The sequence below is a fragment of the Cryptomeria japonica genome, chromosome 6 (genome assembly GCF_030272615.1).
Source record: "Cryptomeria japonica chromosome 6, Sugi_1.0, whole genome shotgun sequence".
In the NCBI taxonomy this organism is placed as follows: domain Eukaryota; kingdom Viridiplantae; phylum Streptophyta; class Pinopsida; order Cupressales; family Cupressaceae; genus Cryptomeria; species Cryptomeria japonica.
In genome coordinates, this window is record NC_081410.1 from 441,860,399 (window position 1) to 441,878,689 (window position 18,291).

The 18,291-nt window shown below is 33.2% G+C and overlaps 1 protein-coding gene across 1 annotated transcript; it reads right to left on the bottom strand.

Moving 5' to 3' along the window:
• Positions 1-1,351: 1,351 nt before the first annotated feature.
• On the bottom strand, positions 1,352-17,638 carry LOC131037505 (mitochondrial import inner membrane translocase subunit PAM16 like 2). The gene is made up of 5 exons (XM_057969664.1): positions 17,354-17,638; positions 10,606-10,713; positions 4,983-5,070; positions 2,274-2,407; positions 1,352-1,988 (listed from the first exon to the last, which is right to left on the bottom strand). The coding sequence occupies exons 2-5, from the start codon at positions 10,606-10,608 to the stop codon at positions 1,866-1,868; spliced, it is 348 nt and encodes a 115-aa protein (XP_057825647.1). The 5' UTR covers positions 10,609-10,713; positions 17,354-17,638; the 3' UTR covers positions 1,352-1,865.
• Positions 17,639-18,291: the final 653 nt, after the last annotated feature.

Genomic DNA, 18,291 nt, shown 5'->3' on the forward strand with positions numbered 1-18,291 from the left:
CTCCATCTATGTTGACCAGTGTGCTTACTAATCTACACATTTCACATTTACAAAAAAAAATATTGGAATCCTATTTCTAATTTTTGCACTATAGTTTGATTCCATGTTAGAGAAATTTCATTAATAAATTAACATCTCCCTATAAACAAACATAGCGTGAGAGAATTCGTCTTATGTTCATATCTACAAATCAGCCACGGAAAAAGGCTACTACCCTAAACTTACAGTATCGGTCATGAATATCTTATCTACAAAAGACGTACTAAAGCAAGGGAACGTGTTAACACCCTTAAGCAAGATATCTCCACTATTAACCATGTTATCTCCACTATTATCCATGTTATCAGATCCGTGTTAACCAAATACAACGTTAAAATAAAATATTATAATTTCTCTATTGTCCCCACACAATTAAAAAAAATTGACAAGCATGTTGAAAATATGATGTCAATTGAGTTGCAGAACTATAAATAGGTGTAGAGAATATACACAACATACATAAGTATACCCCTTCCATAAAGACATTCAACATCAGTTGTTTGAAGTAGAAGGCAAAGGTTTAACCAGAAATATTTTGGCACCTAGACCAATTGTTGGACAAAAGAAAGCATTGCACACATTGTTCAACACTAACCAAGGTGGTTTACATTGCAATCATCTATCACTTCACACATCCGGCAATGGAGCATATGCATAGTGATCCTTGCGAGGCATCCCAACAAAGATATTTTATATCATCCATGGTATGTGCATAGTGAGCTGTGACTATAAATAACCCCTCTAACGTGCAGATTATCAATAGTTACAGATCCTTCAGATGTGCTCTCCTCAACCTACTCTTCCTATCAATAATAGGTCAAGTCCACTCTTTAAATCATATAAATGATCAAAACCTTCAATAGCATATATATATATATGAATAGTTCGTTTATTCATATGGTGTCATTTTGCTCTTTATTCATTTTCAGCAGTGTGTTTGTTTACGTGAACATATTGTTTCAGATTAACGAAAGTAATGGATTCCTATTTCTGCTTTTTGCATTATAGTTTGCTTCCACATTCCAGCAATTTCATTAATAAATTAATGTCAAACAACACAAATAACCTAAGAGAATCTCTATAGGTTCATAATCTACAAATCGGCCATGAAAAAAATAACTCTAAACTTGGGCAATCAATATCTAATCTTGACAACTCGTACACTAATGCAAGAAGACATGTTTAAATCCCTCAAGCAAAATATCTTCACCGTTAACCACATCATGAAACCCATGTCAAACGTGACATTCAAATAGAAGTTCAAAAATTATTTATTTTCTCCATGCAATTAAACTAATTTTTGACACACATGTTGACAAGATACCATTTCAGTGACAGAACTAGAAATGGTTGCATGGAATATACGTATTATTTAACTTGCATAGAATACAATGTATCCCTTCCATAAAGACATTCATCACCAGTTGTTTGAGGCAAACGCAAGATTTAGTCTCCGAAATATTTAAGGCCTAAATCAAATAATGGACAAAGGCAGCAGTGTGCACAATGTCTGACACTATTCAAGGTAATATACATTGCAAGTCTTTTAACAGTCCATATACACGAATTTGTGTTCCCAAAAAGCAGCCCCTCTTCTTGCTACATAAGCACACTAATAAAAAAATAAAACTCTGGGCAGACATTCAAAGCCTTGCAGGAACAATGGCCATGGGACAAAAAAATTAAAAGGTTAATTTTCCTGCCTTGCTACAGGTTAGAACAAGGATGCTAGAGACCAAGTAACTAGGGAAGACAATTTGTCCATAATTTTGACCAAATACTGTAAGGCTGCTCTGAACGCACTACACTAACTTTAATACCAGATACTAACTACCAGTCTGTGCTTTAGTTCCTTGTGCTGCTTCTAAACATTCCTTTGCCCTGTGAACCTTTGACTGAAGATAAAAACTTCCAGATTTTGCATTCCTTTCAAAGAGCGTGTTATATTTCTGCAACAAAGCCATGTGAAACAAGTGTTCATTGACTGTGCACAAGCAGAAAAATATTAACAGTTCTACCAACATTGACACTCTTGTCTCCAGGATGTTCAATGGAAAATTGAAGTCTTAACTAAAAGCAAAATTCAGTCTCATAAGAAGTATTTAATGTCTATCAATATTAAATCGACAAGAGTAGGTTATCAAATTCAAGTAACGTGGAAAAATGCATTGTTAGGACATAAGAAAGTCTATGTTAATGTTTAATTATCATGTGAATATAATTTTCCAACTAACCTGCAAAATTTCTTCCCGTGAAGTGTGTTCACCAACTCCTAAAATTTGTCTGGCTTCTTGTTCTGTCATGGTTTTACTGGTGTTACGAATGACATTCTGCATTGCTTCTTGAGCAACACCTGTCTTTGAGGCATCTGAAAAATTTCCATGCTTATGTGAGAATTCTACATGCATACAACCATCTGAAAAATTTACATGTTTTAAGTAAGAATTCTACATGCATACAACAGATAACTATGTGCACTAATCAAAATTTAAGGTTCACAAAGAGTCTCATACTCATTAGTAACAAGAACAATCTGATAGCTCTCCTAGTCAAACTACCCAAAAGACTAATTATTTGGACTCTTTTCACCTTTTAACTAATCTAATTCCACAATTTTAGCCTAACAGCATAATTATGATCTTCAAACGACAATCACTTATTCCATCTTGACTGATTGTATCAAACCCACATGACTCTGCCATTGGTTATGATACGTTTATGCACAAAGTTACACATCAGGTAACCATACTTAAAGTTATTCCCAGCAAAATTGAGAAAACAAACAATGAATAAAAAAGAGTAAATAGGATAGAAGTGATTGTGAACATGTAATCAACTGAAAAAAAAAATTGAACATCGTATTGCATATATTATATGAAGCTTTGTACCAATTCGACAAACAACACAAGTTGTTCTATGAAGAACCCTAGTAATGATTCCACTGTCTTAAAACAATTGTGGGATTCAGAACTTCAGAAGTGGTATTCCACCTGCTAAATATATTATCATTATAAAGCTTTACTGACAGAATAGACAAGACATGGAAATGAGCATTAAAATAAATAAAAACACCAAAATTAAGATATCGGCCAAAATGTTAAACTGCAATGAAAATTTTTAATTTTCAGTATGCAAATAAATATGTAAAAACACAAACACACCAAAATTTAGATATCAGCCAAAATGTCAGCCCACAAGGAATTTTTTAAATTTTCAGTATGCAAATAAATACATAAAAAGATTTCTGATACATCAAAATTTAGTTACTTATCCATTATCTGAAGTGCAATTGTTGATCCATTGCCTGAAAGCCCAAATTAATATGCCTAGTAATCTGCAGTCATTTTGATGCTTCTCTATTAAATGATCAATAGAAGTCTTATATTATCAAAGAACTGTAAATCAGTCATCTTCATCTTGGTTGTCAACGACTTGGGCCATATATTATGAGCAATAGCACAAACTGGATCACTACATTGTCCTTGTGCTAAGCAGCGAACTGACCATATCATATTTTAAATTTTATCATGAGTTACATTTGATTGAATAAGACTAACAACTTGGTCAGCAGGTTTTAAGTGGTTCTCATTCTCTGAGGAAATGACAAACTAAGAGATGCCAATTTTCATGGCAAAAATAATAAAATATCCATGGAATTCTATGGATGTTAGGTTACCCTGAATTTTTGCCTCTTCCTTAACAGGTAGTGGGCATGATTTTACAGGGATAGACCTTGCCATGAACAGACCACACTGACATACATCTGCAGCTTGTAACACCCTTTTCAGTCCTAACACGATATTGAGAAAACCTAAACATTATGCAAATTGAACATAATGGCAGAACAATTCGGTGACAAATAATTTTGTTGCTTTTATCCTAGTATAATTTATTAATTTCTAATGAGAACAAACCTAAATGAAAATATTTAAACAGTAAACATGTGCTCCAAGCTAAACAACAGTGAAACACCATGCTCAAGTCCTGTAATAAGTGAAACCATGAAGCATAGTAATGAAAAAACAAACACTAAATTTCACAAAATACACCCCTTATTATTCAATAATTTATTGACACTGGCAAGAACAAATACCATGCTATAGTTGTAAAGTATACAAGAACTTAATACGCATGGCTTCATTAATACACAAAATCAGAGGTAGTTGCCAATTACAACATAATTAATTCATAAAGAAAACACTACACTTGCAGTACATCTAATCAACTCTCAGTTTGTTGATGTGCCTGTTGTATGATTTAACGTAAATTGCTATTTACTTGAAGAACACTCTAGACAAAGTAGGTAACATACAAAAAATAAATTCATTTGCTTTATAGTTCATTCATGTAGCAACCAACTCTTGTAAACTTTCTAAATCTATGTCCTTTCTTATGGTCTATATACACTAATTACCAGAAAGAGAAATTTGAAGTTTGAGTTTGATACGCTAATATGATAACAGATATAAGGTTCCAACCAAACTATAATTACTTTGAAATCAAATGCCATTTGCAGATGCTGGAAAAACAACTGAAATGGCTTGCTTCTGACTCTTGAAAGTGGCAATTACACCATATATAATACTAAAAAAAATTATTCAAAAAAGACAGAAATTTGAAATTTGACACCCAGTTCTCATCAGTTTATGTTAAGGTGCCAACCAAACCTATAATTACTTTGTATTTAAATGCCATTTGCAGATTGCTGGAAAAGCAACTGAAATGGCTTGCTTTCTGCCCCTTGCAAGTGGCAACCAAACAATATTTAATACTTAAATTCTGAATTCAAAAAGATGGCAATGTTTGAAATTCAACACTTAATTCTCATTAGAATGACATCCATTTTGGTTGCCTTGAAAGATTTTATCGGTATGTGATACAGAATTCAGGCTCAGTAACAAACACATAACCATGATTAATACAAAATAAGAATTGAAGCTTACTTGCAAGAGCTTGGCGGTATGCTTGAACTAAAGCCCTCGCCAAAATTCCCGAGCCCATTACAAGCAAATTTGCCAGAATTTTTGCAGCCTGTATATGCCATATGTAATTTCAGAAAACAGATGAAAACACATATACAGTTTAACAGCAAAATTTCAAACTTCACACAATAATAATATTACAACACGCTCCAGACAAGAAACATGTCCTAACAAAATGATGTAAGAGTAACATATTGGATATAACACCAAAATAGTTTATGAAACAATGTACAAAATTATTGTCTTGCTGTCTTACTTACAATTACACACAAACACACAGCTGTCTACAATAATGGAGTTGGCATTAAGAAGATTATAATCCTAATGTGACCATCTCTCTATAATCCTTTCCACGTAAAATCAAATCCCTATGGGGCCTCAAATGGGAACACTGAGAGACACATTCTATAGAGGTGATAAAGGATGCAAACAAGAAGGATTTTAGCGCTTATTTAAATATCCTGACACAAAATCTCAAATATAATCAAAGCCATTGTGATCAAAGAGCATCTACAGTACGATCCAAACGCTTCTGTTAACAATATCTTAGTGGTAAAAATATTATAATTAATAAACATCCTTGAACACTGGGAGGTGAACAAATGTGGTGTCAATGTCATCCCACTTCAGAGAGTTTCTTGTCACCATGTTCATTAATCTGCCTATATGGTGACCAACTGAACCTAGCTACTTCTTACGGAAATATTATAATATACTATATACTATAAATTATAGCTTTCAGATGACTTCAGTGAACTTTCTAGATAGGCAGATATTGATTACCCATCTTTTATTTTATTAAGTGTACTCATTGCAGGTACAAGATATTCTTGTCTAAGCAGATTCTAATTCTATTTGAAATTCTGAATCATTACCCCCTGTTCACAATAAAGGCAATCTTGGAATGTGACCCCTAGGAAGATTTTGGCAGGTATGAAGGATAGCAATATTAGTTAGACTAGGGTTAGTTGCACCATTGCATGGTAACCCCGGCCGCTTGATACATCTGATTATCTCCACACAATCACCCCTCTTGGTGTCACATGGTATGTAATGTCTGAAGAGAACAGAGAGGATGACCATCTAGTTCACTCAGTCCTACTTTGATCATGAGTTGCTTAATATTTATATCTGTGAAATTTACAGCAGAAATTCTCAGTTAACTACTTAATGCTGCTTTTAGCCTATCTTGTACTCTCCAATTAAGCTTTACTATTTATACTTGGCTTGTGACAAATAATGTGGAGAAACAATGCTTGCAATGGAAAATGAAAATGAAATAGCAGAGAACTATAAAATATTAAAATAATCTATTTGTTTTGATGTCCTTTTTTGAAAAATGTCTCCATAAAAAGAACATGAATGTTGGTGCAAGGCTCGACAGAGAAAGGATTCAGACTTGAGATACGCAATATGGAGATTGAGATTAAAGAGTCACAAGCCTTCTTCTCAGAACCTAGTTAGTTGCTCCCTTGGCATGAAAAAAATTTTGTCTTGTCAACAAAAATACTGCCCATTAGTTAAAGGATGCAGTCCAGTCAAACAGGGGCATAGTTGCAGACAACATAAATGACATTTTGAAGAGATCTTAGTGCTTGTAGAATTATCACAGTTGGTGATGGAGATCCTTCTCATTTTCAAAGCCAGATTGAAAAAAAAATTATCTTCTACTACAGTCACCTATCTAGTATGGATATGTTCTTACTCTACACTTCCCCCTCTATGGACATTCGCTTCACAAAGGTAAAGCACATGTGCATCCATACGTTTATGATTAAACTTGAAAAAATTAAACACAGTCCAGTAGTCATGAATAGCTTGAACTCTAGAGGGATACAATAATGTTCAAAATCTGGACTAGGAATTTGCTTATTGGGTTCCACTTCTAAAACTAGACTTCACTTGCTCAGGCCACACAGCCTCCTTTGATTAGTGTGGGATCTGCCCAAGGGCCTACTGGTTTAGGTAAATATCTTATGCGTTCTCCTACTGGAGAAATTATTTTTGGAGGGGAAACAATGCGTTTTTGGGATCTTTGTGCTCCCTGGTTGGAACCTCTAAGAGGTCCTAATGGTTTGGACCTGAGTAAGCTGAAAAAAGACATACAACCTTTGCAAGAATGACGTTTGAATCATTAGATCTTCCAGCATGCTACTACTCTAATATCAGTTATATCTGTGGTGGTTATCTGGCCATCAGACTTGATAGCAATCACTTCTTTAGATTCTGACATCTTCTGTTAGATGTGATTTGGTTATTTAGACTCATTAATTTTTTTGCCTGTCATCATTTTACCAAAAAAGGACTTGCCAAGTACTATAATAAATTACCACAGCTTCATATCTGTTCATCCTAGGCTGTTTTAAGAAAAAAGGTTGGGCTTTTAAAAAATCCCTTAAATCACCTTTTTAGTCTTCAAATGTAAAGTGAGACTGTCATTAAAGCATAGCAATAATTAAACGGTCAAACAATCATTTCATATTGAAATAAATTTATCCAGCCAATCCTCTTAAGAATTATATCTAGTTTTAAATCAGTCAGAGATAAGAGTATGAGATTTATATTGTGTGATAAATAGAACTATGTAAATACAGATTAAACAGTTCAAAGTAAGATCAGTATGGTGGATAGAGAACAAGGTCAGCAACTGCATTTTCCATCTCTACAGAAAACTATGCATTTTCTTGCACTTATTCAATGAACCCAGCAACTAGTGCCATGGCATATATCAAATCAAGAAGGTGGAAGTGTGTACTATGCAAGGTACCATGAGAGAAACAAAATTCTCATATACAAGTATCACAATTATCCGGATAACTGAATACACAGCTAGACACGAAAGGAAGAGCTCTATCTACAGATGTTGGAAAATTCAAGTGTTGGTTTCAATCTACAGTCTCTAAGAAAATAATTGATACTGAATCATCAACTTCTGTGAATTTGCAGGGTGGGGGTATATTCAGCAAACTTCAACATAAAACCTCTACCAATGAATGCAAACCACCTCAACAAGTGGAGTGCTACAGTCATCCATACAACAAAGATTTTCCTGGACCTAATACTTTTGGAGGGAAAAAATGCATGCATTATGCAATCAAGTGGAAATGCAGTATCATTATCGAGTACTAAAATTTCCTCTTCATCATTAATAAAGCAAAATATTCAGAAATTATCACCATGCAGATAATTTTTCTTAACATTCAAAAACTTTGTTCAATGACTTTGATCATGGAATACATAGCCATAAATGTAGCAACTCACTATATGATCACTTTATGTTGATGATGATAGCACTCGGAGATCTTAAATATATCTATCTGAAAAGCTGTGTTACCGGGTCTGGAATTGTGCCGGGTCTGGGTGCGGGTTCGCTGCGGCAACAAAGGTGCACCTTCTAACAAAAATCGAACAGCAGGAAATGAAATTCACCATGCCCTGATTCCATTCGTTCGTGCCTTGATCATTCATTCCTGCCCTGATCATTTGCTTGTCCCTTGCGACGGAAATGAAGTACTCTAAAAATAGAGGAACAATTTATTTATAAAGTAACAAATTAAAATTAAAATTAAAGTTTTGATATATCTTTCTTATAATATTATCAAATTTAACAATATTGTTTTATTTTTTATACATTTTAATAATTTAATTTAAGAAGTGTAAAATATTTATATTAGTTTTAAATTTAATATCATATTATTTCATTTTAATAAATGTTAAATTTGACTATTTTATTTTGTAATATAATTTACTTTCAAATATATGTATATATTTGCATTGTTTTTCTACAAAAGGACCCAAAACCCATTTTCAAAATTTGCCAAACCGATAAACCAGGTCCTTCAACCTGAATCTGAACCCAAACCCAAACCGGCAACTTAGCTGAAAAGTGTGGAGAGATTAATCCTCAAGGCATCAATCTTGGATTTGCCATATTGGTTAAATTGGCACCTCAATACTGATCTCACAGCATCTTTCAGATAGACAGTTTTAAGATATCTTATAGCCAGTATATAAGACATACATATTTAAGATATCTGAGCAAGTATAGTATACATTGGTAAGATTGGCACCTTGTTATTAATCTCTCTGCATCTTTCAGATGGACATATTTAAGATATCTGAGTGAGCATATAATATATTTATTATATACTCACTCAGATATCTTAAATATGTCTACTATATACTTGCTTAGATATCTTAAATATGTCCATATGAAAGATGCCGAGAGATTAATATCAATGTGCTGATCTTACCAATATATAAACTATACACATGAATACATGATGCATATGCATGCGTATGAGTAGACATGTATGATATATGTGGCTTATATATGCAACACACGTATACCTGTATTCATTTGTAAAATGTTTACATGCATGCACGCGTATGGGTATACAAATATAATACACATGCATACACATTGTGTATACATGTGTACAGTGTAAGTCACTATACTAACTCAAATTTCTTAAATATGTCCATCTGAAAGGTGCCAAGAGCTTAATATCAAGGTGCCAATCTTGCCAATGTATACATTGTACACATGGATACATAATGTGTATGCATGCATAAGAGTATTATATGTGTAACACACATATAAACCTGTATTCATGCGAAATACACATTTACGTGTAAACATGTGTTACACATACAATATATGTATTATGTGCGTATACAGATCATGTATTAGTATTACATGTGTTACACATGTATTAGATGTATACATGCTTAAACACACATGACATGTATAGATGTATACCCAGATCATGTATTACATTTGTTACACATGTATTAGATGTATACATGCTTTAACACACATGACATGTATAGATGTACACCCATATATTGTATGTACACAGGTGTATGTGGATATATATGTACATGTATACTTACATATAACATAACATGTGCTGGTGTGCATATATTAACATAACACAAGCTAATTTAGAAATTTGAAGTTAATATAAATGCACAGTTATACACACCTATACCAAATTATATGCACACATATACAAGTTAGAAATTTGTGTGCATAAATATTATTTTAGACAAATTATATATATAGCAAAAGCTAGTTTAAAAACTAAAGAGATGATATAATGCTAAATTGAATCAAATTTTAAAATAATAAATTAAAATTTAAAAACTAAAAACAAGTTTCTAATTTAAAGCTACTTAACTAAAAGCTAACATCTTTATTCCTTAAAGCTTTAAGGCTGTGACTTTTCAAAGCTACAAATGTTAGAACTTAAAAAAATACATAAAATCTTTGAATATTATTATTTAAAATCAGCCACTTTTTTAACCACCCAAAGAAATTACACAGCACCACCACCCCCAGATGTAGCTGTAGGTTATGACTCTCAGTATAATAAGAAAAGTTGGATACAAGCCAAAGCCATGCCATTATCACGCAAACTAAGAGATTGGTAAAGTTCAATGTTTGATCAGAATGATAGTGACCACAATCTAAGATCAAAAACTTCCTGAATGCAAATCACTTCAACCTTTAAATCTCTCCAACAATCAACAAGAAATGCAAAAACTACAGTAAAGAGTAGTGGACCCTTGTAAAGCTTACCATGGTGTTTGCAACAGTGTGCAATGCCAATACCCAGAACACTCCAACAACACCAGCTCTGTAATATAAACTCCAGATCTGGATTCAAAAATGCTTCTACACCAAAACCTGTAAAAAAACAGTCAATATATTTCAATATAAACACCAATCCAAAGATGGAGCTTGAAAGAAACCTGCAATTCTGTATCCACATTTTGACTTTCTTCACAGGAGACTTTTCTATGTCTCAAAAGAAAGAGAAATTTTGTTAAACTAAGAATATATGACACATGTCATTAATCAACAAGGGTTATTACACATGCCATTAATCTAGCACTGCTCAAATCGTACACATAAAAAATTATTAAATTTTCATGAATGAGTTTGATTAAGGCAAAAAGGCACAAAGGCAGAACAAATTTGCTTTGTTAGAAATGAAAAATAAGATGAACACCAATTAAGAGCCTTGTCTATGAATTATTTTCAAGTAACAAACTATGTTTCAGAACCAGCATACAACAAAAAATAATCCTAACATTTTCATAAATATGATAAATAACATTAAAACAAAGCGGTCTATAATAAGACACACAATTTCTAAATTCTGCGCCCTGTCTTTTAAGTCCTAGAGTTTTGATAAAACTCATATACAACAATGTTTGCTGCACCTATACATATGCACATTCTAGAAAAAATATTTGGACAAAACACAAGTTGCTGATGCATTCTATCAATAACATTTATTAGCTGATACATGGACAAACAGATGGATATACATAAACTAGCTCATTCGTGAAAGAAGCTATATATGTGGTAGATAGTTTAGATATCTTTGAGATGTATATTAATTTAAAATTAAAAAAACAACTATAAAGAAAAAAGAGGTTCATTAATGAGTTGAATCGACCATTACACAATCCACCAGGGTCCCATTCCTATGGAATGCTTGGTACATGACATATTAAAAAGGATGAGGCTGCCTGCAAGCCCCGACATAAATTTTAAAGGAATGTAGGCATCTAAGTGTAGATGCTTACACATGCAATCCTAAGAAATCTGATTCGATTCAGAGCTCTCCAACAATAAATCCCCAAAGCTAAGTTCCACATCTTTGAATCTAAAAGTAAAATCTAACCAGAAAAACAAGACACAAACCATGTAGAAACTGCTTTTACCATTGCAAATATTCTTTTTAATTGGGCTATGAATGCTGTGGAGGAAAGCACAATCCATGTGACATTTTAATAAGGTTTCTTCTCCCTTCAAGTTATATACACAAGACCAAATATATAAACAACAATTGCTCCACAAAAGATGGATTGCTCAACAAAAAGGTTGATGAAATTTCAAACCTTCCATGTTTCCATAGAAAAGACACCACACAACCTTTGCTCTTTCACAATAAAGATTTTAATTCCAAGGTTACATCTGTTATTCTCTAAATGAATTTCAAGTCCGATATGACATATATTTTGAGTAATATCACAAATAAAAACTTAAATAGTCTGAGCACATAATTGGTAGAGTTATGGTGGGAACCCAACTTACCCATCCTGTATAGGCTTGCAACACTCTCATAATATGCTTGAAAAATGGTCTTTTAGCTCAAAGTTGAATTTGCTAGGCATGGAACCTGTGATTTACTTTTCAAAAGGTTCATTTTAAGCTTGCCTATTATTCGAGTACAATCTAGCATGTTAAATTGATGGATGATAATCGTATATGATTCATCTGTCAAAGCTGGCCCTTCTCTTTCTCTACGAAACACACAATATTCACTAGTTTAGACATAAATGCAAACAAATAGCATTTGTTTTCCTTGTCATGCAATAATTTTTTGCACACAATACAAAAAGAATGGATTAAATAATTAATTTTCTAGTTCATCAGTTTCTTTTCATCTATTTACTGAATGGGCATTTTGACACTAGATCCCATTATACAAAAGCAAAAACTATGTATCTTTGATGTATGAGCCAATTGTTGAAGAAAAAGTACCCATAAAGCCTCTGCAGCCCACAAGCCAAGTAGTTGTTTTCCCCTTAGTATTTGTGAAAGTTTGCTCATCGAGCAAAAAAGTATCTTCAACCAGCAGACTCTGAAATTTTGGAAAGCTCACTGCAGATTTTATGATGGAAACCTACTCCAAGTGAGATGGCATGTACAACATGAATTTGCTCATATTAAAAATATAGTAGATACCAAGATGAGGTGGACGAATGATGCAAAAGGCATTAGCCCTGGCTACTTGGAGAACAATGAAAGGCCCATATCTGCTGTGCCACAGCTCGGGACATTTGTAGCAAACATTTTGTTCATCCAAATGGCGCCAACATGATCCCCGACTTGCAAAGAATTAAGTATTCAATACTGAACAGGAAGTCTCTTAAATTTAGCCGAATTTCATTGTAGAATATACTTAAACTTCTATCTCAAGGTTGACCAAAATTTGCACAAATTTACCTTACTCCTGGGAATGGAATGTACCTAAAGTTGTATAAGCAACGAGAACCTCATATGGCAGAAAAGGGTAGAAGCCCTAACAGATTGGAAAGGAGAATACCTTATATAAACATGAGTAGCTAGGTTATAACTTATAACCATAGAAGCAAACATCTTTATAAATATCACAACATAACCGAATATATTTTTTCTCAAAAGGGTTTCTGAAATTTTCTTAAAAATAACACTAGTTTTTCAAACTATTGTAGAGCACAACTTCAACTGAAACTTTCACCAACATAACAAAATATAATCAGTGATATACTGTGATATTGAATTTGATCACAATATATCACCTTTAATATTGCAATAATTTTTATTTTTTTTGATGAGCCTCAGACCTATGTTTTTTAATCATTCTTCTCTGGAGCTTTTATAAACAGGTTATTCAACTTGAATAAGTAGCTATTAAGATTTCCAGCTGCCATTATTGAATAGCTGTTAGGTCTTTTGCCAAGGAAAACAGCAACAACTATTGTTATTTAAAAAATGAACATAGTTATCTACAGTTGTGAATACACCTGGTATAATCATGTTAGAAACCTTGTGAATAGGGAACATGACTATTGTTATTGTGATTAATTATTATGACTATTGCCTTTGATAACAGCAAGCACTGCTGTTATTATTTATCATTAATAAGCATAGTTGTTACCAGACAAAATCATCAAATGATTATACCATCCTTTGACTGGTCATTATTATTGCACCAAAGATGTAGTGCTGTAATTTCTATTTCTCAATTGCTCTTGTCATTACTTCATTTGTAAACAAAGTTTTAGAATTGAGGTCATTGTTTGGGAAACTTCATTGTTGCATATCAGCTGTTAATAATGTTGTATCAGTTGAGATTGTTAACATCATTAATGTATAGGTACATAACTATCCTTCTGTGATTAGCAATCTTCTTTTGATCAGTGGTCTGTAGCATTCTGTCATTATTGTGATTTGTACCATTCTTAACCAGTAAAGCGTTCAGTAGCATCATTATTGGCACTGTGGTTAATTAATATGTTCATCATTACTGCTGCCATAACATTATAGGAAATATTGTTGATCATGATAATTAGTATAAAACATTGTTGTTAAGACAGGACATTGCTGTCCTGAAATGTCAGGCATGATTTTTATCACTGCTGTATTAAGAAATATTTGAAGAGGTCAGGCAGACTGTTGTTGTCAATGTGAACACTGCAGTAACTATTTTGTGTACAGATTAGTCTCTTGGTTAAGGACGTTGGTAGGGTTAACATGTCTTATTTACCTTAGTTGTGTTTTATCATATGAAGCAGTTATTATCAGTTTGGCAGAGGCATTTATTGACATTCTTAAGGAAATTTATATTATAATTATTTGTAATCAGTGATCTCAAAATTAATGAGAAAAATCCATATTTCAAAATTAATGGTGTATCCTCTCATTCACTTTCACTTTCTCACTCTCTGCACAATTAGGATTGATTTAAATTTTTAAATGTAAAAGAACATCAGTTAATTCTCCTTTTCATTTGAATTTTTCTTCATTTTTGGGGGTTCACCATATGTTACCAGTTATTTTCGACTATCCAAAGAAATTTAAAGTATCTTTATGTTTTGGTATGCCACAAAATTACCAAGGAGGAAGTTATTTGCTTCTATGGTTATAACCATGTTGAATGAGTTAAGTGTCCCTATTATTCTAATACGAAACATGGGGCATGGACTGACGAGCAATTGACAAGCTACACTGGACAATTACTTTGCATATGATATAAAGTGATGAAGAGGAAGAAACAATCCAGAACATTCCACACAGATAATTAAAGTGACTCAAAGACTACAAAGCATGAGATGCAAACTGAAAAATTATTCAACATAAGCCCAAAACTACCTCAAAAATGCTTGAAGAACATGTTTACAGATTATACACAATTGTCTTGCTATGTGGCATAAAAGTCATTATTCTAGAAAACCAGCACACCAACAAAAAGATTGTCACATCAAACATTGACTATCATGCAGACTAGTAATGAAGCCAATGGAAATGGACTCTCATGGTCATGAAGGTACATGTAATGATTGATTAAATCAAAGCTTCCAGTTGGAAGGGTTTAGCTGAATGCAACGGGTGTAATCCTCAACATTCTCCCACAAAGAAGACAAATGAACCTGATGTTGAAGGTATTGCAAAGTCTAGGAGGGCAAATGCACCTCCTTTAAAACAAGTTGATGAGGACTACTGGGAACTATAGAGCAGCTCATCCTGCAAAGTTGCAAACTGTAATCAATTTTGATCTACCATTGCAGATTGCAGAAAAGCCTCAAGAATCAGACCAAACCGCATGGAATGATAACTTTCCATTCATCACAAATTGGTGTACAGATTACCCAAAATGCTAAGTACTTGAGCAGGAGTCAGGACAGCTAAAAATATAAGGTGATTCAAAAAGGGGACATTAGATTACCAAAAAAATGATGCAGTCATTTCTTGAGCCCTTGTGCAAGGCATAGATTTTATTGTCATAGGTAATATAATTAAGCTTGGTTTGTGAGAAGGCTTCTAATAAAAATGCCAATAGGCAGCCACCTTGGTTAAGTATCTTGCCCACTTCATATAGAGAACCACCGCTCCAAAGCTCAAATGGTTGTTGCAATTTAAAGAGAGCAAAGAAAAGAGCTTCAGACAGGTAAATGATTGAGAAGCATGCAGGTTCCAAGGTGGGTACCATGTGAACAATTGTGAATGAGCATCCTATAAAACAACAATCTTTACTTCATTTCATAGTTACCAGGTTTGAATAATTCAATTTGTCAAGAAGATTTTATAAAATGGGGAATACAGAATCTTCAAAAACACAGTAAATTTTTTATAGGAATTGAGAAATCTGGATTGAATCGAACAAAATCCAGTCAGTCCAAAATATTCAGATCCCACTGGATTTAGCAACTATGATTCATTTAAATTTTAAATCATATTCAAACCAAAAAAAAAAAAGAATAAGAGGTAAAGGTAATAACGAATTTTAAGTCACCACCGAGAAAACTAACAATTTTAGCGTATAAGATCTCCTTTTAGTAAGCAACTTGCAGGGGAATTGGTTTTCCAATTACCTTGGATATTTATCAAATGAGGTGTCCAATCCTATCCCCCTCTGCATTGGAACATATAACCTCCATTTTAGAGTGCATCACCGTTCACCATTAGAGCAACTCATGTTGCGTGCTACTGTGTTTCAAGTAAAGAAAATCAGTTATCCAGCTTTGAGAGTTTGGACTCACAAGGACATATTGTTTTGTTAGTTGGGTGCCTAGAATACGTTCAATGCGCATGATGTTGTCTTCTGGCCAGATGTCTGACAATTATATCGGATTTATATGTTACAGGGAAGCACACATATAACCTTGATAGCACAAGTCCACCAATAGAATTCGTATTCCCAGTCGTCACTTGATTGCACAGAGATAAAATATGATACTCACTTGTTAAGAATATTTTGATAGAATCCAAAACCACTAAAATGTTTAACACTGCCTGTGTAAACGAGAAATATCGTTGCTATTAAAAGTGGCTATTTTGAGTAGTTCCTTTTCTTCTTGCGAATAAACTCTGTATTTAACTCTAATAAATCAAATGTACAAGAATTATAGCTGCCGCTATTGTAAAAAAATTACTGCTTCAATGGCAAGTTAATTGATTTGTTGAAAAAGGAAGAATTTGTTCGACTGTAAAATTTGATTTGAATCTAAGCAATAGTAATCCCTCATGTCAAATGCCAATCACAGCATAAATAATTTAAAATCATATCAAACGTTCCCCAAAACAGGGAGAGAGTCGTAATAAAACGGCCAAACAGAGTTTCATAAAACCCTACATCCTAACAATGATAATTGGACTACAAATTCAATGAAATATAGCCAGCTTCCATTACAAGATCGTGGTTTTAAAACAATAAAACTAAATTATAAATTTGTTTCCCTTCATACCATACGAATTTTCAAAAACATGGCAACTATGTAAACCCTATGCAACAAATTTAAACCCCTATCGAATTCACGAAGTATTGACCCCAGTCCCAGCTCAAATGAACCATAAATTATTTCAGCCGAGTTTCCTGTGAAAGCGTTAAGCTCATCGCAATGATATAAAGAGGCCATGCATATTTCCACTTCCTCATCAAACAACTGCAGAAACTGGACTATAAGAATTAAAATACAATCCATTATGTGACAACCCTAGCCTCAACATACAGAGATAAAATAACAGCATCAACGGAGGGTTTCAAAGGAACCTGGTTAAAATGCTGAGCTTCCACGATTGTTCCCTATAATACCTCCACTCCCTTCTAACCCTTCTTCCTAACTCTTGTTTTTGCGTTTGTTTGAATGATACGCCAATGATCCTTTGATTGGGATACGCTTATAAATGTCCAACTTGTAATCGCATCCACTACCAAAATTCCTTAATTCATTCGATATATTTGCTTGTGCGCTCACAAGCTCTAACAAATTCTAGAGATTTAGGTTATATATATATGAATGAGAGATTAGAGTGGGCTGGTTCCTTAAGATTCATAAGTCCTATATTTATTTAGGTGTTATATATATGAATGAGATATTAGAGTGAGCTGGTTCCTTAAGATTTATAAGTTTTATATTTGCGTGTGGATCAATTTTGTATATTTCAGTTTTATGTTATTTTGAGTGCGCGTCTTAGTATTATATATCAATAAATGATATAGTATTTTTGTAAAATAGATTCTTTTTTCTATTTGATTTATTCATTTTCTTACATCTTATTTGAGAGTCTTAATACTACTATATCTATCTTTAGAGGAATAGGTAAAGTACACTAAAAGATATCATACTTGTTCATTATTCTACTTTAAAATTTATTATTGTAAATAATATTAATTTTTATTTTTATTTTGAGGTAAAGGGCCAAGGCCCATGATATATATTAGATAATAGCATAATATGAGATTACAATAAGTATAAAACTATGTTGAAGGAGAGAGACAACTTCAACATCTGAATCCAAAAAGAATTCCACATTAGAATTCCATAAAATCGATTCTAATCCCAACCTAAGCAGATCAAAATTCAGCCTTTCCCCCAAATGCATAGACATTACAAAACTTAATACTCGAAAGACATGAAAAAACAAAATACCCTCCATATACATTGGCACATACAAAATAAAACTCCTCCATCTACTGGAAGCAAAGGG

Excerpts from the sequence above, each read along its gene's own strand:
- LOC131037505 (XM_057969664.1), bottom strand. Across the intron at positions 2,408-4,982 it reads ATACCGCCAAGCTCTTGCAA|ATGCCTCAAAGACAGGTGTT; the intron begins GTAAGCTTCAAT and ends GAAATTTTTCAG. Across the intron at positions 1,989-2,273 it reads CACGGGAAGAAATTTTGCAG|AAATATAACACGCTCTTTGA; the intron begins GTTAGTTGGAAA and ends GCTTTGTTGCAG.